Source organism: Carassius gibelio, chromosome B10 (assembly GCF_023724105.1).
Source record: "Carassius gibelio isolate Cgi1373 ecotype wild population from Czech Republic chromosome B10, carGib1.2-hapl.c, whole genome shotgun sequence".
NCBI classification, from domain to species: Eukaryota; Metazoa; Chordata; class Actinopteri; order Cypriniformes; family Cyprinidae; genus Carassius; species Carassius gibelio.
This window is the reverse complement of record NC_068405.1, coordinates 14839419-14864012: the sequence shown is the minus strand read 5'-3', so window position 1 is coordinate 14864012 and position 24594 is coordinate 14839419. Positions and strand designations below refer to the sequence as shown.

The window sequence follows — 24594 nt, the reverse complement described above, 5'->3', positions numbered from 1 at the left end:
GTTTTAGGTAGAAAAAAAAACAGATTAAACAGAAATTCAAACAGCATCAAACTTTATTGAATAAAACATCCTAAATCTTAAAATAGGAATGAATAACATTTAAATATCAAAAAGAGTACATATGGAGAAAATACTTTTTTATATATCTATAAAACAATCCTTAAATATTTTTCATTTTGAATTAGCTTTTAAGGTTTAAAACAGAAAAATACAGAATGGCTTCATTTTATATAAAAAGCCCCTTTTCAAAAGGTATTAAACCTCTAAAGGCACTGCAATGCAAAAGAACTTTATGAATACATTCATTTGGAGAAATATATTGTCTGATGAAACATAATTTGCAGATAATACAAGACAACAGCCCAACAGAGACATTTTGGCATACCAGGAAACAACGCATTTAAATAAATAATGTAAAAACAGAAAAACTTTGGCGCAAGTCAAAATGACAAACATTACGAAGGAGAGAAAACCCTACTTGCCTGATCAGATTGTAAGAAATATTTATTGAGCAGTTTTATTTGTTTCAGAAAAAAAAAAAAAAATCCTGACTTGTTGTGGGACAGAAGTATCAATAAATATTGGATTTCTTGCAACCTACAGCATTGTGCAGGATTCTTCCCTTTTCTTATTATTTCTTGATTTCAGTTCAACTGTTTGCAACCATTCAGGTGTGTGAAGGCTGTTTGTTTATTGTCCAATAAAACAATAAAGACCTTCTTTCAGGTTGTAAGTTTTAAAGTAATATTGCTTAAAATACTAAACTCTCGACCAGTGAAACCTGGGAAAACCTTCAAAACATTGTGCAAACTTTCAATGAATAACTTGTCTGATCTAAACTGGACATGATTTGTATCCCACTGAGATGTCGCTGAGATCTTTAAGATGTTTTGAGGAAGGGCTTCACGTTTAAGCCAAATGTCTTTGAAAGTTAGAACAAGGCACACTAATGTCCTGGTGTAGTCCAAGTCATTTAGGATCGGCTCTGGTGCAGTGAGCCACAGCTCTCATAAAAATTTGAGATTCTTTATTGAAGAACACACTTTTCCTTATTGCTGTATTTTCTACGTCTTGCCTCCAGCCCTCTCTCCAGTCTCTCATCCTCCTCCAAAGCCCTGCACATACAAACACATTCAGTGCATGAGTATGTAAAGTTTCATTTCCAGTGCAACAAAACGCACATGTTGACTAGACTCACCCTCTCTCTTTTGCATCCATGTCTCTGACCAGCTCGTCCCGCTTGTTGACCAGTGACACCAGTTCCTGTAGCAGTAGTTGTTCTCTGTGCTGTTGGGCCTTAGTTTTCTGCCATTCTGATGGATGAAATATGTCAGATAACTGAATATTTGACTATGTTCATCGTTGCTTCATGGCTGCTCAAGGTACTACTTTAATAAAAATACTTATTAACAGATTGCACGGCTTACCTTCAGTAGCCATCATGGCTCTGAGCTCTCGAGTTAGCAGCTCAAATCTTCTTTCTAAATCTTGCTCTTCTTGCCTGCAAGGATAACATCATGAATGATGCGGCTGACAGTGTGCACTGATTGTGTCTTACACATCAATACATACAGCAGCTCCAGATGGTCTTGTCTCCTGATCAGAGCATTCTTCTTATTGACCAGCGTGAACCATTCCTGAATCAGCTTCTCTTCTTCGACTTTATCACTTCCTGTTAAAGAGATGATGCGGTATATCACGCTGTATTTCAAGAGTTAATCTGAGATCAGCTTCATTCTCTCCTTCCCTCTATATGAGTGTTCTTCTTACCGGTCTCCATGAGCTTTCTGAGACTTTTCTCCACAACTGCAGCTCTTCTGTCTATGTGCTTCTGTTCGGTTTCCAGGGCATGAAGTTCACTCAACACATACTGATTGGTATCCTGCAGACACTGGCCAGGAAGTACCACAGGGAGACATACATGAAACCAGACAAGAACAATACAGACAAAGAAAGGAAAAGACGGTGAAAAGGAATGAAGTTTGAGTGTAGTAGAGATGGATAGAGCCAGATACAGACAATAAAAAGACCAACATTGATAAGACAGAGACAGATAATGAAGAACAAATATAATAGGGAGGAGAGGAAAGGACAGGCTTGATTTAACTAAAAGATTTACAAAAACAAGGAAATTAAACATGGGATGGTAAGAGCTTGCAAGTCAGGGGCCGGATTCTGAATATTCTTTTTAAGGATGAAGTACCTCTTAAGAATGTTTTTGCAATTCTGGAAATTCTGGATTCTGAATTCCTTTTTTTATTAAGGAGAAAATGACAAGCTTTGGTGTTATTTGACGCGTATAGGCAAAGTTTCATTGATGACATTGATGACAACATGAAATGCTAAGATATGTTTTCGGGAATAAAAAAATATTAACCCTAACCTTAATCTTAAATTAGACAACAGGGTAATTTTTTTTCTATTCTTAAGAATGTTTCGCAAATCTGGCCCCAGAATTAGAGAATTATGATGATTATTGTAAACTCAGAAAGATATTTTCTTAGTTGACGTGCAAATTGGCAAATTTTGTTTTAATTTATTTTCTTTGAAGTTTATTCAAAAATTACACTTGATGAAAGACAAAACACTCCAGTTGTCTCAAATACTGAGGGCATACTGACCATTGTCTCATTATCTGCTGATTTAACATCTTGTTTTGCTTCCTGAAGTTCTGCAAACACATTAAATTGCAAAAAAAAATTCAATTTTCCAAATTCAATCATTTTTTTGATATTAGGAAGCTGTTGAGGAAGGTTACCAGTTTCAGCACTTTCTCTGGCAGTTGTCGAGCCATTAGTTCCTTCAGCTGTCAGCTCACCTTTATCTGACTGTTGTAGGTTAGTAGAGAAAAGACAATTAGATCATATATTAACACACATAAATGCAAGGAAAGGGCAAATTTGATGTCTTTGACCTCCTTTGGCTGCTCCTTGGAATCAGTCTCATCCATGGATTCACTCTTCAGGTACGACCGCCGTTTCTTCACCAGATCCGCATCTCGTATGTGGCCAAATCCTGATTTGGAAGCCACTGAGTTTGATCGTGGCGGGGCCACAGGAGTCTGCGCTCCTCTCTCTGTCTCCTTACTGCCCATCTCTTCCACCTTTCCTGCACGTTTAGTCCGAGGTGGAGGAACAAGAGCTCCGTTTGGCTTACCCACAGTGTCAGTTCCCTCCTCTCCCAGTGAGTCCTTCCTGTTACTGTCTCCTGACAGTGCTCCAACTTGGAGCCTCTCTGCACAGAATTTGGCTGCTGCTTGTACATCCGGCCCTTGGTTTGGCCTGGCTACTGCATAGCTGGACTGACTGTTGTTCTGCTCTATCTGTAACACACTCAGCTCCTGCCCAGTGAAGTGTGCACGGATTTGGCACAAGTATGTCATGACTATCAAACGATCTGGCACAGAGAGAAGCACCATGTCTGAGGGCTCCAGCAGACGAGAGATTCCCAGTGATGCAAACCCGTCGAAAGCCTAAAAGAGAAGCAAAAAATGGGTAGCACAAATGATTTGATAGTTTATAGTTAAAAAATGACTTTATGTGGAACATCTGCTTAAACCATACTTACAGCTTTGTTATTTTGCTTTATGTTGTGAGGCTCCAATGCATCAAAGTCACTGAAAAACAACAAGTAAATACACAATAACAAATATTTATTTTAGGTTTAATTCCAATTATTTCAGAAATAATTATCATATTATGAACAATAATAAGCTATAAATATACAATACTGAAATTCTAAATGATGTCTAAATAAACGTATATGAATAAAATGCTATTACTTGATTTATTTTTTGCAATTATTTTAAGTTTATTTAGGTATCACAACATAATATTTTAAAGTATGAACAATCATTTAAATTTTTTTTTTCAATTGTGCTAAATATTTTTTTTTTTCAATTTTGCTAAATACTACATTTAACTGTTTAATTAAAATAAAGCTTTTAGAAGAGTGATGGTAGAGGTAAATTAAACAAAAAATTTGCAAATGAGCATGAACAATTAAATATCTAATATCAACCAATTTCTGTAAATTAAAATATTAGTCATTAAATGATATGGTGCAGATACAATGTGTATCACTGATTTTTTTTTTTTTTATTTGAAGCAAATCATAATTTTATAAGTCTTGTGAACATAAATTGAATACTACTAAAAACAATGAGTTTGATTTGAGCTAGGAATGGATGAAATACATCAGAAACTCACATTATCTTAGGGTGGAAGTAATGTAAGATGGCACAGAATGCCAGACCGTTACGCCAAGAGGTGCTGAAGTTTGTGATTTTTACTCCCTTATAGTTTTTAGTGATCTCTTTACACCACTCCAGCAAGGACTGACTGGAGGTCACCAAACCAGGACTGGGCAGTGGACTGGCAAACTGTATAGTCACAAATGGAAAGACCAACAAAATGAGTGATAGACAGCATTAAGTGTTAGACACCATTAAGATACAGTCTACGTTTTAACAGGTACTTTATATATAAGACAAATTCCACATACATCCCATCCAGGCACTGCAGAACCCTCTTTAATGGATTCGTCCATTGCTTTTACTATTGAAAGGTCCATTGGTGGTGGAATTATTTTCTTTTTACTGCGCATTGGAGGAACAATCACATGGGATGAGTCTGCAGTAGTCTGGCCATTAACCTGCATGGTGCCTGGGCTCCTAGATGGCGTCTCGCTCTCTTTAGTCTCTGGGGTTACATCAGAGGACTCCTTTTCCTGAGTATGACCAGACCTATCAAAAGGACAGAAACTGTTAGACATGCTGACATGACTTACAAATTTTGCCATTATTATAAATAAACAATTTCTCATCATTAATTTTGTTTCACATGACATTTTTTGAATTTAAATGTCAAATTCAGTGTTAAAGCGAAAATGAAATAGTTATGCTAGGGCTTCCCGTTCTGCAATGCTTAGGATGTTTTGGGTTGATTTGAGGTTAATGAAAAGACATGCAAATACTACTATACACAATGTTATTACACTACTGCTCAGAAGTTGTAAGACATTACATATACATTAAGATTTTAAAGACATTAATACTTTTATTCAGCATTAGGATGCATTAAATTGATCCAAATTGACATTCAAAGTAAACATCCCAAATCATATTCATAAAAAAAATCCTGAAAGAAAATAAACATACCACAGTTTCCAGCAGCACAAATGTATTTGGCATTTATAATAATAAGAAATGTTTCTTGATCAACAAATCAGCATATTAGAAAGATTGGAGTAATGGCTGCTAAAAACTCCAGCTTAGCCATGACAGGAAAACATGAATAAATCTTACCAACCCTAAACTTTTGAACGGTAGTGTAATTTGTGCACAGAGGTGTAAAACTTTAGGAATCAAACTTTAAAGCTGTAGATGACATTCCAGACTTCAAGTCAAAAAATATAATATGGCAAAATGAACTGAATTTTAGACATTTCACCCCACTCGGACTTACAATTCATCAGGCACTGGAGATGGTGGTTTATCCTGCTCTATTTGAGCCTCTTCACTTCTATCAATACTTAATTCTGATTCTTCCTTGTTCTCAGTTTCAGCTTCTGTTTGTGTGTTCTCTGTCTGGTTTGTGGGCTTAACAGCTGGTGTATCTGGGCACTCCCTTTCAGCTCCCATACATTCCAGCTGAATATTTTGTTCATGCTTGTTTAACTGGACATTATCAATTAAAACAGCATTTCTAGCATTGGCTTCTCTGTGGTTATCATCTATCTTAAAGCTCTCCAGTGGCACAGAGGGAGTCTGAGACTGACTGATATCAATCTTCTCATCAATCTGCTCTGAAAAAATCACTGATGGTGGAGGTCCGAGTGTTTTTGTAATCTCAGTCTGACCTAAATTTGGCCTCATCTCATCCCCAGGGGGTTTCATGCTAGACTTTACTTGCATGGGAGGAGATGGAGGAAGTTCGAAATCAGACTTGCAGGGGATCAAACGTTTTTTAGTGCGTGGAGCAGGAGCTGGCGGCTGTGTCGTCTCTTCTTCAACCATCTGACGAATCTTTGCTAACAGAACGCTCTCCTCCGAGACGTCATCCTCCTTTAGACTGGAACTTTCTGTACTCTTTGAGGGCTCACGGTGGCTTTCGAGTTTAGGAGAAGGAAATGGCCACGGGACCACTGAGCTCCTTGGAGAAATGTCCTTCCCGGAAACAATGTTCTCATCTACATTTATATCTTTCGGTCTTTCTGTGGCTGCCACAATAATAATTTCTGATGCCTTGGTGATAACTGGGTTGCTCTCGTTTTCCATCTCAAGTTTTGAAGTGTTGTTTGTACACATAGTTGTGGTATTGTCTCCCTCTAGTGGTGACAAGTTGTTCTCACTTGTCTCATTTGCACCATCTTTGCATACCTCAACAGTCTTTACAGCTGCTGTCTCTATAGTTAAATGTGAAGGAGTGGTTCCTTGTTCATCGCATTGTGGAACCACGTGCCTTTTAGCAGCTGCAGAGCTACTATTTTGATTGATGGCATCAGGGCCGACTTCCTGTAAAGGCACTGGTGGGGGTGACTGCATACTCTTGTCTTGACATGAAGGGAGAACTTTGCTAAAAGGTTTGGAAATAGTTTCCGATGGTGTAGTGTCTTTTAATATAGACCCAGATTCTGGTGGAAAGGCAGTCTGAGGTGATTCCGGTTTTTGAATGGCTGTGAAATCGCTTGGTGATATTGGCGGTATTGAGGATTCCTCTGGTCTATGAGAAATGGAACACCAGAACATGAGATCAAAATGTTGCACTTTTCCAACTGGGTAATTATAGCGTGCAAAGCTTTTTCGGTAAAATGCAATCAAGTGAAAATGGCACAATCAGTTCCAGCTCTGGGATACAAACAGCAGCATTAGCCCACAGTCACCATGTTTTCTGCTAACAATTTTTGCAAGCTTGCAGCAGCAGTTGCAAAATAGACAAAAAAAAGCTGCGAAGGTGCTGTTTGGTCCTTTTTGAAAAACCACAGAGAGCCCAGAATCAATACAATAGGAACCAACACAATTTGTTTCATGCTCATATTACACACACACTACCTCTCAAATATTTGGGTTTGGTATGATTTTGCAACATTTAACACATTTAGTCACAAGGCTGCATTTATTTGATCATAAATATATAGGTAAATGCAATTTATTACTGTGATGGGAAAGCTGAATTTTCAGCATCATTACTCTAGTCTTCAGTGTCACAAGACCCTTCAAAATATAAATCACATATGCTGATTTGGCGATCAAGAGACATTTTGTTTGTAACGTCATAACTACCTTGACCCTTTATTTTGACCAATTTAATTTATCTTTGCTGATTAAAAGTACTAATAAATACTAATTGTCTTACTTGACCCCAAACTTTTGATTAGTATTGTGTCCCATCACTTAGAAGTCTAGTTGTCCTGTTTTTCAACAGGCTGACCATAGGAAACAGGACACATTAAATGCACGGCTTGATGTCAAATGCAGACTCATCCAGTCCTTGTCACACACATACAAATAACGTAATGCATAGCCTAGAATGCTCAAAAGTAAGCCAGACGGAACATCGCCAAAATCAAGCCGTTCGTGTAAAGATGGTCATAAAATTGAGAGGCAGTGCAGGCAGAGGTGACGTCCCATGCGCTTACCCTCCATCCATATATAGCTCAGCAGACCACACTGTTCCTAAGTCTTCCTGACCCACTTCAAATTCCAGCTCCTCCTGTGAACCCTCCGACTCTGCCATGGGCCTTAAATCTGCTGCTGTTATCTTGCCAGGCAGAAGTCCTTCATGTACATTTATTTTTGGGCTTTCATGCATTTTTATTTCCTCTAAGAATACCTTAGTCACCAGACCATCTGTTTCCAGAGTGCTAAGGTTTTGCACCTCTTTCTTAGCAGTAATGTCTTCTTCTTCCTCCAGAGGTAAGAACGGCTCTTCATTCTTCTCTTCATTTGATAGCACACTCTCAGACTTGAATTCCACCATCATGCATTTGTCATTTCTTATTGGTGTCAGTATTTGGGTTTGTTCATTTGCTGCTTTCTGTATAGGAGGGCTTCCTTTATCTTGGGTCTTGAAATTCATAGATCCGCTCTGAGTTTCTCTGGCTGCCAGTTTCAAACACTCTACTAGGCTCATGGCTACAGGCTCAGAGGTTTGAATATCTATCTGCAACTCGCCAGAAGGTAACAAATCCTGGATTATTGATTCCTGAAGCTCATCGTCACTTGTATGCTCAATTTTGGTGTCAGAGAAGGCCTCGGGAGGGAGAATTTCAACCACAGATCCATCGTGATCATCCAAAATTGTGTCATCTTGAACATCTGCTTCTGTTGTGCTTGGCTGCTGTAGTATCGATGTCATGGTCTCATAACTACAGAATGAGGACATTTAAATATGATTACATTACATCATGATAAAACAAATTCTTTCCATTTGCAAAAGGGCTTTTTTTGATGTGACCTCCTTTTTGAATCACCAGCAAGTATTCAATCCAACTGGCAAGCTCCTACTTAAGCTAAGCTTCTCATCACTACAGGACACCATAAGTGGGGATGCAAAAGCTTCCTTGCAAATGCACAATCACACCAAATAACAACCTTTCAGTTTTTCAGGAAAACAAAATTATAGCCATGCAGATGCCATGGCAAGAGAAGCTCTGTGCAAGCCTCAGAATCATCCCACACTTACCCTTTATACAGAACACCGAAAATCCCCCGTATGAAGCCTACAGATACCTCTTCCTGGTTAGAAACTGAGTCATGTTCCTGTATGCAGGTGTCCACGTTTCTGTCTGTTCCTACATCAAGCTCAAGGCCAAGCTTGGTTTCTAAACAGACACTGACAGTCTTCTGGTCTTCTTTAGGTCCAGCTTCAGTTGCCCAAATAGTCTCATTGCCAGTTTGCAGCATCTTATCATCTGAATCTTTGTCTTTATTGGTCTTCATTTTACTGTCTTCCCTCTGGCTTTCTTTGTTGGGATTTTTATGTAGTTTGTTGTGGAAATGAGACAAGGTAAAGGAATCCCCTTGCTCCTTAGGCTTGGTTTCTGATGTTTTTTGTCCATGTTGGCTGCCATGGACCAAAAAGTGTAAGTGACAAAAATATTCTTTGGAAATCAATGTTCTCTCGCTAACATCTCAACTCCCAGCAAGTACAACAGATGTTTACTTTAGCCTCTAATAGAGATGCATTAGAAACTCAGTAAAAAAAAAATGTTTTGGAATGTTAAAATATACAAAAATATCAATATACACAATTGATCAAATGTTTGGGATTGGTAAGATTTTTAAATATAAAATGTTCTCTTATGTTCATTTATTTGATCATTGTGAAATCCCTCATAAATCATTCTAATCTGCTGATGTGGTGCTGTATAAACATTTCTTTTTGTTATCAATGTTGAAAACAGTTGTGCTGCTTAATATTTTGTTGAAATCATTATGTTTTGATGACAAGAAAGTTCAAAAGAACGGCATTTCTGTGAAATATATTTTTTGTAACATCATAAATGTCTTTACTGTCTCTTTTGATCAATGTAATACTTCCTTGCTGAATTAATGTATTTCCTTCGTCTTTCTTCCAAAAAATCTTACAGACCCCAAAGTTTTGAACAGTGGTGTAGATTTGGACAAAACCATGCAAGCCCAGATAGTCTGAAGTCCACACAAAAGTCCATGCAGTGAGGTCAACAAACCTCATGCACTTACCCCCTATCCAGAACCTCTTTTTCTGGTATCAACTTGCCCATGCTAACACCTTCATCACTTTTTTCTTTTGTTTTCTCCTCTACTGCAGCCCATAACACACTCTCTTCCTCAATCGTGACTTTTTTCTTTAAATCACTTCCATCAGACTCTGTATCCAGAGACAGGCTGGGAGTCAGAGGGCAAATTTCCTCCAGATGCACTGATGTTCTTTTGTCCTTTTCCGTTACAGTAACAGCAGGGGAGATCACAGGAAGTGGAGGCTTCATACGGACCGGTATACTAACTTTAACAGCTTCTTTTTTCTTCTCCTTGATAGTCACAGCTTGTTTTGGTTTAAGGACAATGGAGAGTATCGGCTGTTGGGAATCTGGTTCATTTAAACTGCGATTTTCAGCATCCTTGACTTGAATAACAGCTTTTTCTTTGCTGTGAGGTAAGGAATAAGGTTTGTCACATTTTACTTACCTTGTTTCGATCAAACATTAACGAACCTTTATCCACATACATTTGCCTACTATAACACTGGTATGCATTTGAAGCCAAGTTTATATTCAAATCATCAAGTATGACTGGTTGAACCTCGCTCTCTTATTGACACATGAGAGCGTACAAAACCACCGAAAGACCATTTTAACACACTTGATTGTATGAGATGTGCAAGCATGCAAGCACATTTGAAACCAACTAGCTCTTACCCTGCTTCTAAAGATTTTTTTGAGGACATTTCAGCTTTATTTTCTTCTTTTGGCATCTTGTCAGGTGTTTTGTGCTTATTTATTTCTTCATTTCTTGCTTCATCCTCCTTATCTGTTACTTTCGCTTCCAGAGAACCCCAGATTGGCAGTTCTTCTTGGCCAAGTGAGTGGATCTCCACACTCTTCTGCGTTAACACTGTGTTGTCTGACTCCTTCACAATCAGCTCTGGTTTTGCTGGTTGACTGACTGCTGGAGTTTGTTCTGAGATGCATTTAAGGACTTTGGGCTCCAGGGGTTGGGGATGAATGGGAGGAAGCTCTTTGGGCAGATCTGATATTTGAGGGGAACCCGCTTTGAGGCTAACGCTAGGCCTTTCAAGTGGAATGAAGGCCATTTCATTTTGACTAAGAGAATGACAGGAAAGAGAAGAATGAGACAGGAAGAAAATTGTTACAGATAAAGAAATGAAAATAATTTAGTATTTAGTAAAAACTTTAGGAAGCTCCACTACAATTTTTTTCCTGGAGAATGATGTTGATGATGTAATTCCACAGAAGTGCAATTTATTGGTCGGGGAAGAAGATATAACTATCTATTCATACTGAGGCGAGTTAGTATATTTTATACGTGTTATCTCTAAAAATGTGTTATCTAGAACTGTTCATGACGCCAGGGTGAGTTTTATGTGGCTAAGTATTCAAATGAATTCCATTAGAAGACAGATAAGGGTTTAGTGAAACAGGAAGTGACCAAAGAGAGAATAGTTCCAGTTTGCCACAGTTTGGGAGTGTAATAGTACCACGAGGGCAGCACACTCACCTTTCCTGGATAGTTAAAGTCTTGTCCAGATGATCCTTATGGGACTGTTTCTCTGTCAAACTACTGTTGGATTTAGATTTAAGGACTTCTTCCACCCCCACTTGGCTTTTTTCCCTTGGAAGATCTATAGGTTCTTGCTTTAGAGGTGATGAGCTGGATAAAATGTTGGGGATACTGTGATCTGTAGGGGTAACCACAGTTGAGGCTAATTTCTTGATTATCTTGTCCTCATCTGACTTGTTGAGGTTGGCACCAAGCAAAGCACCCTTCACGTTCTGTATGTTCTGTTCCTCTTTTGGAGAAATTTCCCCTGCTAATTCAATTTTTGTGTTTTTTGGTTGCTTTAGTAAGTCGTCATCGGTTTGAACCAGGCTAGACTGCATTGGCTGTTCAATGTCAGTTTTAAGTGGCTCTTTGTCAGGGTGTTCGCCAACAGTAACATCTTGAGAAGTTATGATCACTTTATCGAAATCGGCCACTTTAAAATCTGCCTCTTCCTCAGCCAGTGGCGGTTTCTCTGCAATAAAAGCTTGATTTTTCTTCATATGAGTAGAAACTACTGATGAGGAAGCTGTTGTTGCTGGAGCTGAGAATGGGTGTGGAGGAGGGACAGTCCCAATGTCCAGTTCCTCAGATCTGGGAGCTTCCACAGGCTGTACTCCAGATGACTTAGGCCCAAGACTGGGAGACAAAGATACTTGGTGTCAAAGGTGGCAAAAAATGGGGTGAGATGCCAAAGCACGGCAGTTTTTGGCAAGATTGGATGCAGCATTTCCTTAGAGAGAGCGATGTTAGTGGCGAGGAAACAGGACAAACAAGATAGATGCAGAACTGAAGTGGTGAGGGAAAGCAATAAAGAGTTTAAACATTTGCACAGTGTAAACTGACAGCTGGTGCAGGCAAATGTCATGGTCTGTTTAAAATAGGCTTATCACAAGGCCATGCATTTCCCTGTTGTTATTAAGGAACCGTTTTTCTTATTAAATATGTTATATTTGGATTTGTGTCCAAAACACTTTCATACAGAAACAAACAATGTACTAAATGCTGATTACACCTCTGCAAATCAGACTGCAGAGGTGATATTATTTTTTTTAATTTAATGATAATAGTAATTGATGTTAGTGTAGCATGCTTGATGCCAGAACAACTAATCATTTTTAAGTGCTCACCTTTTTACAGCCGTGGCAGGTTTGAACTCTTTTCTTTCAGTGCTGATGGTTTCAGGTTGACGTAGGGAGGAAGGAGATTGTTGATTAGCAATGCTAATGCTGCAGACAGTTCGAGAAGAACGATGCTGCTCTGTTTTGGGCTCTGAGTTCTTTAGATCTTCAGCAAGTATATCTGTTGACCATAAACGCAAACTGAATTAAAATGAGTCTTAATCTATTCTACTCTCAATTATTTTCAGCTCATTTACTTCATCAATGACACAAGTAAAGAATACTTAAATATTCACCTTGTAGAAACGGGTTTGTTTGATCCTCCTCTGTAAGTGTGTTGAGCTCCCTGGGTATCTCTGAAAAACAGTAAATATACAATAATTGTATATCATTTTTATTAATGTATAATGGGTTTTATTCTGTTTTGATTGTTAATTTCATTTTTAAAGACAATTTTTAATCTGAAATGACACGAGTGACCGAGGTTGTCATAGAGGTTTATGCAAATAAGCAGTAATATCTGGAGAGAGATTTTGGACCAATGAGAGTTCCCTGTGGGTGGGACTATCCAGCACGACATGACTGACGAAAATTAAAGCAAATAACAAAATATAGTCTAATACTGTATATAGTCTACATAATCTAGTCAACTGAAGTGGTTGATAGTTACGACACAACCTATTAATTACAGATGTGATGTCATCGCAAAATAAGTCTCCCAATACACCATAACTCTTAGACCTATCACCAATCACATTAGTTATTATTACTGCATCTTTTAATAGGCAGTTAATACCTGAGCGAGTAGAAGAAGATTGAGTTGAACAGCAGGGAGCAGCTGTGTTGGCATCAGTGGTTGACAGTGCAAGAGCAGAGCTAGAGGAAGAGTCAGCTGCTGGGGTAAAAGAGGCAGGTAGAGGTTTGCTAATGGGGTAAGAGACAGGGACAGAGGGAGGTAGAGGTGGCTTGGGGAGTTGACTAGAAGTGCAAGATGTTTCGCACAGAGCTTCAAGATCCGGTCTGCTCAGCAAAGGAACATGGGTCAGAGATTCATTTAGAGGGACACTGAAGAAGGGAGATGTAGAAACATCCATCGTCTGTTCATTTAGCTGTGTAGATACTGTGAGGGAAAGACATGCACACATGCATGTATATATTTCAGAAACATATGGTATGTTTATATATTAAATACATTTACATATAAATTATATTAATATATTTATATAGATGTAAATATTTTCTAAAAACATACTGTATGTGTGTGTATAGTAAATATACACGGTAAACACATATATTACGTAAACAATTTTTTTTATTTTGAATGCGATTAATTGCAATTAATCATTTGACAGCACTAATATATCTAAAAGAAGCAAAACAGGAAGTTTTTAGAATATTAGATACATTAACAGGCATTACTTGATCAAGCGTTAGAGGTTCAGTCTGAAATATGTATTGTGAAGTTTTTAAAATTTGGTGCAAATATAGATCTTAACATCAGAGCAGGGGCTTTCCAACATTTTCAAAGACAACCAAATATGATGATCCCCTTGCGAGGGACCCTTTCTAAAATATAAAGGCAGCCTAATACTATTTAATAAAAATATTACTATATGATATCATGTAATATTAACCAGACAAACTGTAAAAAGACCAAATGAAATGATTGTTTGAAACATTTAATAATTGGCTTCTCTATTGTATCACACTAAAGCTAATTATTTTTAGTTTTTAATCATTTTTTGCAGATGAGTTTTTCTTAATGTTAAAAAATAAATGCTTTCATTTTTTAATTTGTATGATTTCTGACCAGTCTTTAGAAAGCGGGACTGTACTTTAGTACTGCTGCTTCTGCTGTTTACATGCAGTCTGGAGGATTTCTCAATACCTGGCACAGTGCCAGCAGATGGACTCTTAAGTGTGTCAGAGAGAGAGAGGGAAGACGTTTTGGGCTCGAGCAGAGGGACAGGAGTGGGGGATACAGGACGAGTACTGGGGACAATCTTGGGCTTAAAAACATTGGTGCGAGGTGCTCCAAAAGAATCTGAGACAGAAATGCAATGACACCAAAAAGGACGCAGACCATGTGAAAGAAGATTAGTCAGAGATGCAGCAAAAGTGAGAACAAGAGAGACAGTGGTTAAGAGGAAATGAATCTGACTTCTCCAAAAGCAATCTTAAAGAGTCAACATACCGTTCCTATTAGAATTTTAAGAAACATACACTGAATTGCATGTAATCTTTAAATGTTTAGGAATCATTAATCTGTACCTTTCAGGAGCACAGTGGGAGGAGAGGGAGAGTGAGAGAGGAAGGGATCAGAAGGAGAGGAAGGAGAAGTCTGAGGGAGTTTGAGCAGAGGATAGTCAGGGGTCACGGGACCCTCCAGAGGGGCCTCGGAGCCTGACAGTCTTCTTTGAAAGGACATAGGAGCTGGACACAATCACAGAAGGAAAAATAGACAGAGAAACTAGACAAGTAGTTCAGGCTTTGTTGAGAAATACATAGATCCATAAGCACTTTAACAATGGTAATTGTTTGCCTGGGTGAGGTTTGTAAAATAATATTTGCATGGACCTTCTGTGAAAAAAATCATCCATGTGCATGGCAGTGAATTCACACTGCAGCTAAATATGACTGTCACTCTTCTCTGGTCTTCTTAAATGCGGTTATCACACTTCAGACTTTGCAATTTGTCTGTGGCCATAGTGATTTTCAGTTCTCAATTTTCGGAAAGAATTTGTTTTACGCCACATACCCACACAACAGCCCTACAGCACTTCATCTGATCAAAGAGATTTTCAAAACAACATTTTCGCCAAATCCTCAATGTAAACACAGAGGTGATGACTCAGATGGGAATGAAATCAGAACCACATCCCTTGTGTTTGTCAAAAAAACAGTAGTTCGTTTAGCCAGAACTTTGCTATTGGGTGGTGAGAGAAAAATACAGATAAAATCACAGACTAGCACCAGTAAATGTGGAAATGACATCACTTCCGTCAAGTGACATCACATTTCAAGTGAAACAGTTACCATTAGGGTAGGGCTTTAAAGAAAAGGAAGACTAACAACATGCTAAAGTAAACAACATGCTAAAGTAAACACTACCTTTCAAAAGTTTGGGGTCAAGAATAATTTTTTTATGTTTCTAAATATGTCCCAAGTCTATGCTCACCAACACTGCATTTAATTAAAATGTAGAAATATTTAGACAATTTAAAATAACTGTTTTCTAATTGCATATTTTGAATAAAATTAAAAAAATTTCTGTGATGGCAAAGCATTCTAATTTGCTGATTTGCTGCTCAAGAAACATTTCTTATTAATATTGAAAACAGCTGTGCTGCTAATATTTTTGAAGAAACTATGATATAGAATTCTTTGATGTATAGAAATAAAAATATTTTGTAACATTATAAAAGTCATAACTATTATTTTTGATCAATTAAATGCATCTTGCTGAATAAAATGAATTAATTTCTTTGAAATTATCTCTCTGACCATAAACATTTTAATGGTAGTGTAGCTTAGATTGTGATTGTATTAGAAAAGAGGAACTCAAACCTCTATTTGAAGGCTGTGCACACAGTTGCCACAGAAGCAATATGACCGTTTATACAAATAACTGTAGGAATGCAACCTAGGTACCAAATGATATTGCTGATTCCAGCGGTTTAATTTAAGTCTATCTGTAATACCTGAGCCTGGGGATGGCAGGAAGACTTTGGGCAATGCTGGAGGGAGCAAACCAGAAGCATTTTGCTCTGTGTGTGAGTCAGGTGGAGCCTGAGGCTGGGAAATAGGTGGTGGACGTGGTGGTCTGGAGCGGGCGGGTGAGGGCATGGTGCGAGGGGTTGGACTGGGTGGGGTGGGTAATGGTGGACGTGATGTCAGGTCAGGGTTATGAACAGTGCCAGGCACCTGGTATGAGAGGACACCACCAGCAGGCCTGTCCTTACCACTGACTGAGGTTAAGATGGTGAAAAATGGTGGAAGCAGGACAGCAAAAGAAAGAAAGAGCAGAGGGAAAGGGATGAAGCAAAAGAGAAAGAGGTTGCAACTTCATAAAAGACATTAAAAGGTTCACCCACTCACCCCCCCCCCCCCCAAAAAAAAAAACACAAATCATTATTTTCTCACCCCCATTTTATTCCAAACTTGTATGCTGTTATTTTTCTGTGTAACACTAAAGGGGAAAACAGTCAAAAAAGTGGTGCTGTTTAATATTTTTCTGTAATTTGTGATACATATTTTCAAGAATTGAATTGAATTAGATTGAACTTTATTGTCATTATGTAGCGTTTCAGTACAGAGCTAATGAAATACAGTTACCATCTAACCAGAAGTGCAAGAATATAGTGTTTCATATACATACAAGTGCAGAGTAAGGGAAGCTATGATATACTGAATGTACAGTGGAGTTGCTATATACAGTATTAAGCAGAGTATGTATAGAACATAAATAGGAATGAATGTAGGGATTATATGTACATTATGAACACCAGCAACGTCAGAACAGTGATAATAAATACAGTTGGATGATTGTGCATTAGTTTTGTTAAAGAATGTATTCTATCCAAAGTAATCAGTAGTGCAATAATATTTTTATAGAAATAGTTTACTGTGCTATGCTAATTGTACTGTGTTCCAAAATAAATGCACTCTTGCTGAATAAAATATGTTCTTCAACACGGAAGTGTACTTTAATTACTTTAGTTTAGAGAATGTGAATGTAAAGCCAGAAGCATTACTTTGATGTTATTTAAGTTATGGAAATTGTCACTCCAGTGACATAGTACAGTAAAAATTATGCATTGTTCTAAAATAATCTAATTAAATCGAATTGAAACCCAATTTCAGATTTGACATGAATTAAAGAATCGTAACGGAATTGTTTTCAGAACTGAAATATTTACAATCCTACTGGCCACTATGTTTTGTTAGGAAAATTTTACAATTGTAAAATTCCATTTGTGTTCCAGGAAAAATAACATAAGGGTGAGAAATAATGATTTTTGGAGGGGTAAGCTACTCCCTTTAAATTATAATTTAATAGCTCAATGAAATTCATGATGAAATGCAAGTCAAAGCAATGCAGGACAAAGGATGAATGTGATAATCATATGCAACAAAACCACATCAGTGAAAATCCATAATACTGAAACATTTTAGTAAGACGTCATTTAATGGAAATAATTAATCGAATGTGGATTCATAGGAAGTAAAAAGATATGAAAATGATCAGTGCTGTGATTAAAATGAAAAGACTTTAAAGAAGGAATTTGCAAAAGAACACAGGTAAAGGTTTCTGTTACCTATTGCTGAAGGGATCTTTAGAGATGCAGGTCTCTTTTCATGGGAGTGTGTTGGTCGAAGAGGAAGATGGGGTGCTGACAGTGAGAGAAAGAGAGAAGGAGAAGTTGTAGCATGTGAGGAAGTAAGGGTTACTGTAGTTAGATAAAAGAAACATGCATCATTAGTGATTCATGCAAGTCCTGTGTAAGTGGACAGAGGAATAAGGATGCAGGATAAAGAATACAGTAATGTGTTTTATCTATACAGTGGCTCATAAAATCTGAGACCACTGAATATGCTTTTACAGTACTCTTTAGCATTTGTATAACGCTTTACAATGTTTAACTCTTCAAGTTTTCATTCCAAATAATCAGCATGACAATAGTTCAGATTCTAAAATATGTATTCTTCTTTGATGTTTTGGATTTCTCAGAATCCTAAAAGTTTATTTCCAAGTATAAATTTGACCTTGAATCCCAGATTTATTTTTTAAATACCTGGTACTGCAGTACTGAGATTAACACCGGTGCTAGATCTTTTATCCTCTTCTTCATCACTCTCATTAAAGTCATCTAGGTTCCCAATATCCGTTGGCTTTACACTCATCAGACTGGCAAGACTTTGCATGTCCTCGTCCCTATGGAGGAAAATAATTTGTCAAGAGGTACATGTACACGACTTCATTAAAAATGCTTTGAAAACTTTACAGTGTGAGTAATGTATGTGTCTTCATTCCCAGTCAGTCAGCCATAGTAAGCTTGCCAGACTCTGATATGTTTTCCCTTTTCATGCGCAGGTGACACCTACAGTAAATGTCTGAGATTGAGACTTCTGTTACCTTATTATAATCCTGTGTTTTTATTTCTGGATGATAAATGGTATTGTACCAACCATTATGGGCTGTTGGTTTTATTTAAATCAATACATGTATAGTTTTAGAGGCTTATTAACAGGTTATTTGATAGATGTTCTAATGGAAATTAGACATATAATTATATTGTATTACTTTATTCTAATGCTCTACAATTATGCTCAAAAGCTCACATGGAATTATTTTAGATGCTCAGGCTGTGATTTGAGAGTTCGCTGTATTGTTTTGGAACATTCTGCTCTGCTTCTTGACCTGAAGATGTCAGGGAAGAAACCCTCGGCAGTGTTGAACAGCAAACCCCTGAACGGAGAGGCAGCCACTTCTCTTTTTAGATTCAAAATGCACAGTGCACTCCAAATATTTGTAACTGTAATCAAGTTTCGGTGCAGTCACAATTACATTAATCAATGATTAAATCTACATTATCAAACACCACTTGAAAAGTGCAATAACTTCTTGAAAAAGAGCTCCATGTAGATGACTCACGTAGCTTTCCCCTCCTTGAGGAACACACAGGATAAGGAGAGCTTCAGCGTGGCCTCCACCACCTTAACCGACAGAGGCTTCATTTTGAGCATCAGGTCCGTCTGTGAGTGTGTGGCACTGGCAAACTTCTTCAAGTTCAAGTCCACAGACGCCAGAACTTTCCGACTGCCCTTTGCTGTCTCCTGTAGAACATCAGAGAAGGTCAATGAAGTTTAATTTAACTAGTAGAATAACACATTGTGTTTTTTTTATTTCATTTCCTACAGTAAAATAATTTCAAATAATTGAAGAATTGTTTCACATAAATCATATATATATTATTAATAAAAACATTCAAAGAAATTTCACCATGATTTGAATAAACTCACATTTTCTATGAAAAATGTCCACTCTTTGTCTTCGAACTCATCCGCATGTGGGTCCTGTCAAACAAAACCATGATTAAAATTTACTGACAAAAATTATAGTTCAGCATCTATCAGTCACGCATTTATTCTTAACAAGCTGATTATTGCATATATATATTTAATTAATGGAATATACTCTATATATTGTATAGATAAAAATTAACTGTGACAGATGTCCTACCCTGTAGAGTGTGACGGAAATGTCTACATTCTCAGGTACAGGCCACACCACCATTCCCCTGTAGGGGTTCTTGATGCCTGGCTGCCATGAATGAAGCTGATGAGAAAATAAAAAATAATGTCAGTCATAATAATACATATTGTACAGCAGTTGTAATCATTGTAAATAACATTTTGTTTTACATGATCATTTAATCACTAGCTTTCAAACACTTGCAAATAATTTTCTGAAAATTATCTGGGGGGAAATTTTGATTAATTAATTAAAACATTAATGAATCTAAAATAATATTAGTCCAAATATTTTATTTGACAGTTACCTTCGAACAAATGCGTCTGTTCCTCCGTGTCCACACCACTCTCAGTTTGTCTGGTTGCCTATAAAATTATTTACAAAGAGAGTTAGTTGAGTGGGAACTTACAAGTTCAATGATATGCTTGGTCCTTTAATTACTATTGATGAAGACATCTACAGTAACTCTATCTGTGTGTGCTTAAAATATCTGGATATAAATATAAAGCCTATACAAACTGATCTTGAAAGAGCCACTGTGGCTTTTCTGGTGTGTGTCTCCAAAAAGCTACAGGCAGTGTAACAGATCTTGTGATCTTGTCTCCCAGTTTTACCCCAAGGCAGAAAGGAATCAATAAATGCTGCCAACTGTTCCAATCCCCACACAAAGCAAGAGCACATGATGCAAGGCCTTGCATACAAGACACATCCAAACTAAAGAAACTTCTTGTTCACAAACAAGTACACAAGCTCAAATGATCGATTGAGAAACTTTCTGTCTTGCATGATAACCAAGTTTTAATTTGTCTTGTACTGGAACATATGGAATCTATTACTTTTCCTGCCATGAATTGCTACCTATGCTATGTAAAAACATTAAATAAACAACGTTTAAAAGAGTTCCTGTCTGTTTATTGTGGGCACACCACCATACAGACCTAGACAAGTGTTATATCTGATATAAAGGACATTATGATGACATACCCAACAAAAATGCAAATCAACGTGCAGCTTAAAACAAATAAATGGAAATGACTTGTACCAGGTTTGCAATTTACATGTATGCATTTGGTTCCTAAATAAACTTGCCCTTTAATAGTGAATTGTTAAAGTGAGCCCATTGTACACTTCTGAGCTGTTCAGTCAATGTCATGCTCGCTGCATTAAGAATTGGAGGAAACTCAGCAGGGTCACGTGACCAAGCTAAGTTTGGCTCACAGCACAAGGGGTGTTGGTCTCTGATCTCCAAACCACTAAGTCTCACTGTGTTTACAAACAGCTGTTCACATTTAATAATGCCAGCTTATTATTTTGTGATATAAAAGCTGTCATTAAGTTTACACAAACAGTGAAGGAAACAAAAAACTATTTTTACATTATATATAAAAGTTTGGGGGTATATACATTTTTTAATGTATAATCTCTTATGCTGACCAAAGATGCATTTAATCCAAATACTGTAAAAACAGTAATATTGCTAAATATTATTACAATTTTAATTAAATGTTTTCTATTTTAATACATTTTAAAAGTGTTTTTTTTTTTTTGCAGAAAATCATTCAATATTCTGATTTGATGCTCAAGAAACATTTCATAATATATTCACAGCTGAACAGGTTCATATTCACAGTTAAAAACAGCTTCATATTTTCGTGGAAACCATGAGAATTATTTCAGGAGTTCAAATGACCAGCATTTATTTGAAAGACAAACCTTTTGTAACATTATAAACATCTTTAGTGTCACTTTTTAGCAATTTAATGCATCCTTGCTTAACAAAAGTATTCAAAAAATTAACTGAAATAACACTAATACTTAAAACATAACCGACTTTCAAACAGTGGTGTATTAACTCTCTCATGATGTTCCATTTTCTACATGAAACACAAAATTATGATTCACTCTGTTCATCACACAAAGCTATTACATAGCTTCAGAACATTTGGAATATAGTATATGAATCACATCACATGAAACACTTTTATCATACTTTTATGGTGCTTTTGGTTCCTTTTTAAAGCCCCTGTTCATTCTAATTGCATGGAAACTCATGGCCAGTGCATGATTTCTACTTCATTTCATAAAAGAAAGTCAAACATGTTTAATGGAGAACATTAAATAGTATCCCTTTAAACACATTAAAATTATTCTTAATAAATGGGACCCATACATAAACGTCATAGTCCTTCAGTGATGTTCACACTCACGTTTGCAAAGGTAAGCTTAATATGTATGTCAGCGGCAGCATGAACCGCTGCACAAAGAGAAGCAAGACCCAGCTCTTACTCAAGTTACAGCTAGTAATAGCAACAGGGCAGAAGGGTCTAAAAGGATAAATTGGGGGAGAAGAGAGGGCCATGGGTAGAGCACGGATGGACGTAAAAATAGACTGCCGGCCTGGCTGGAAAATTAGTCCTTTTTCAGTCCTTTTTCTTTAATTTTCTTTCTAAAATGCAGTTCTTCTTTTTCATGTCACTTTGACACGTGAAACACATGTCACAGATAAACACACATGCTCACGCACAGTTCAAGTTATATTACCCCATCAGAAGCTCAACCGTTGTGTCATCTTTCAGCTGTCTTATATCTGAAGCTCACACCCTTCTCAGCTATGGCATAACATCAACAGACTTTGACCCACTGGCAGTATATGAAAATCACAGCTGTACTGTAAATCATCTCACAAGATGATTCGCGCAAGATCTGACGTTCTTTTATTCAATTCTCCTTTTGAAACACTCTAACTGCTCTATTGCTTTTAAAAAGTCATACTGCAATACACATGTATAGGTCAGCAAAAGAAATTATGAAGCTGTGGCAAAGATACAGGACGTTCTTTCCTCATAGTGTTGCAAGAGAATCTAGGACTTTCCACGTCAGCCGGAAAGCTCATTAGGTGATAACAACAATTACAACTGCTCAGGTTTACTATTAACCTAACCTTTCTTTCCAACAACAATGTTGAAAGGTTAAATATGTGTTAGTATTAAATAACAAAGAATGCCATCAGTAAATAATCACCAGTAAAATGATGCAGGCTGTCTATGATGGAGATAAATCTCAGATAGTGTTAAACATTAGGAAAAAATGACTATGAGCGTTTCAGTTTCTCCTACAAGCCATTGCATAACGAAGGGTTGCTTCATTTACCAGGCCATGACTTGTTCAGAGAATAATGCCAATAGTCAATTTCACCAAAATGATGAAAACTTTCAGTTTAACGTAAGCGCCCTTGTGCACTGTGAAATATGTATATTATTGTGTATATTGTGTGTACACTGTGAATAGTGGGTATTCTGTATCTTATATTGTCTCATACTGTCTGTCACTACATAACTGCAATGTATTTTGTTTGATTGGAAAACAACATCTTTCTCAAATCCAATCATGCTGTCTTTGATCAGAGATAAGGACAGATAGATAAAGGCACGTGTCAGTAATGAATGAGAGGAAAGAAACACTCCGTTAGTGTCAACAGCTGTCTCTTGATCAAGAGCCAGGACAGAGCGTCTCTAGTCAGAGACAGCAGTAATTCAATTACTAAATTCTCTCATCTTAACAAGTATTATACTGTATACTTCACAAGTATGAACTTTTAGAAGGAAGAATGAAATCGAAATTGAAAACAAATCAAATATATTGCATAAAACATAATTTGACTTGTAACGTGTTAAAAAACAGCAGTAAAATATTTTATGAAGTATGTCATGTCCCTGGCTTTTTAAGGGTGAAGTCATGAGTAATGCTCGTTTTAAAGCTCTCACATATAATACATGAATAAAACATAACCGAACAATGACAACACCTAAACAGAAAGGAAAAGCAATACCACCCAGTTTAAAACACTGAAACATTATATAGATGCCGTCGACACAATAAACAGTTTATAGGAGTCGGCGAAATAAACTCAAATGAAGCAGCAGCACTTAATTCAGCTTAGGTGAGTATGATGGATGTTCGTAATATCTTCAGTGTTGACAGCACGAGTGATGGAGGCGGAAGTGGATGGGGTGGGCGATTACTGTCAACGTTCTCCACTATATTTCAAATAGGCTACATCACTAAAATCGACAGCTGCGTTAATTGTTCTATTCACAATCATTTACAAAAACAGCGCAACAATAAAATAAGATAGAGTGTGTGCGCATGGTGCTGTTTCAGTCAGAAGAACCGCCCTTCAGCACTGCGTATTTAGGAAGCACACGCGCTATAACGGAAAAGAAATCATAACTTACCATTTCTTTGTACATTCCAGAACAAGTTCTTGATACGAAGCCACGAACTGAAATTTAGTGGCCTTTTTGCCAACTCTTTGTAATCTTTTCCACACTGAAGTCATTCTTCTGTAGAAAATGCAGTACTATCCGCGAATGAAGTCAGGCGCATGGAAATTGTGTTTTTACAGTCCCGCCAGTGGACAAAAAGTAAAAAGTCCTCAAATAGATGGCTGTCAAGTGGCTCGTGAAGTGAAATGTTCCTGCTGAGGAGCACGAGCTGCACCTCATGCGGCTCAGTACCACCGAACTGTCGCCTTCGAGTAAAGACCATTTACGGAAACTACTGCATCACGTTACACACCCCAGCGAGAGAATCCCCGTGTACTGCCATTAGTTGCCTTGGTGCAAAAATCAACAACATTTGTGCGTAAAGAATCTGTAGACTTAATTGGTTTTCTGTTATGGAGCTTCACGCGATACGAAATGCTTCTAAAAAGCAGCTGTCTGACAGTGAACTGATGAAAGTGGATGTAGAAGTGCAAGAGTACTGTAGGTGGGAAGGGTTATGCAAACACGTCTATGATGCAGCAGTATGCAACCTCCCTCACTGTATTCAGTACAGTACTAAAGGTACAGTTGACATGACAGGTCAGGGGTTACATCTAGTCAGCTAGGGTCAAAGGAGGATGCACTTTATAATTATGCATCAAAATAATTAACATATTTTGGTTGCAAAATTAC

The 24594-nt window shown here is 37.3% G+C and overlaps 1 protein-coding gene across 5 annotated transcripts; it reads right to left on the bottom strand.

The window, feature by feature from the left end:
• Positions 1–35: 35 nt before the first annotated feature.
• On the bottom strand, positions 36–24402 carry ehbp1l1b (EH domain binding protein 1-like 1b). Of its 5 annotated transcripts, XM_052566555.1 has the most exons (30): positions 23872–24402; positions 19944–20001; positions 19625–19720; positions 19405–19458; positions 19037–19218; positions 18177–18316; positions 17700–17774; positions 16083–16349; positions 14653–14814; positions 14270–14425; positions 13178–13501; positions 12678–12737; positions 12391–12562; positions 11219–11899; positions 10399–10803; positions 9704–10129; positions 8685–9065; positions 7639–8367; positions 5466–6722; positions 4504–4744; positions 4209–4381; positions 3568–3616; positions 2915–3472; positions 2759–2828; positions 2622–2671; positions 1771–1891; positions 1573–1672; positions 1428–1501; positions 1199–1313; positions 36–1115 (listed from the first exon to the last, which is right to left on the bottom strand). In XM_052566555.1, exons 1-30 carry the CDS (start codon positions 23973–23975, stop codon positions 1028–1030), a joined length of 7368 nt encoding a protein of 2455 aa, XP_052422515.1. In that variant the 5' UTR covers positions 23976–24402; the 3' UTR covers positions 36–1027. The 5 variants fall into 5 exon arrangements, with proteins under 5 accessions (XP_052422515.1, XP_052422516.1, XP_052422517.1 ...); XM_052566556.1 differs by lacking the exon at positions 16083–16349; XM_052566557.1 differs by lacking the exons at positions 13178–13501; positions 14270–14425; positions 14653–14814; positions 16083–16349 and having other exon boundaries at positions 17700–17831; positions 23872–24401.
• Positions 24403–24594: the final 192 nt, after the last annotated feature.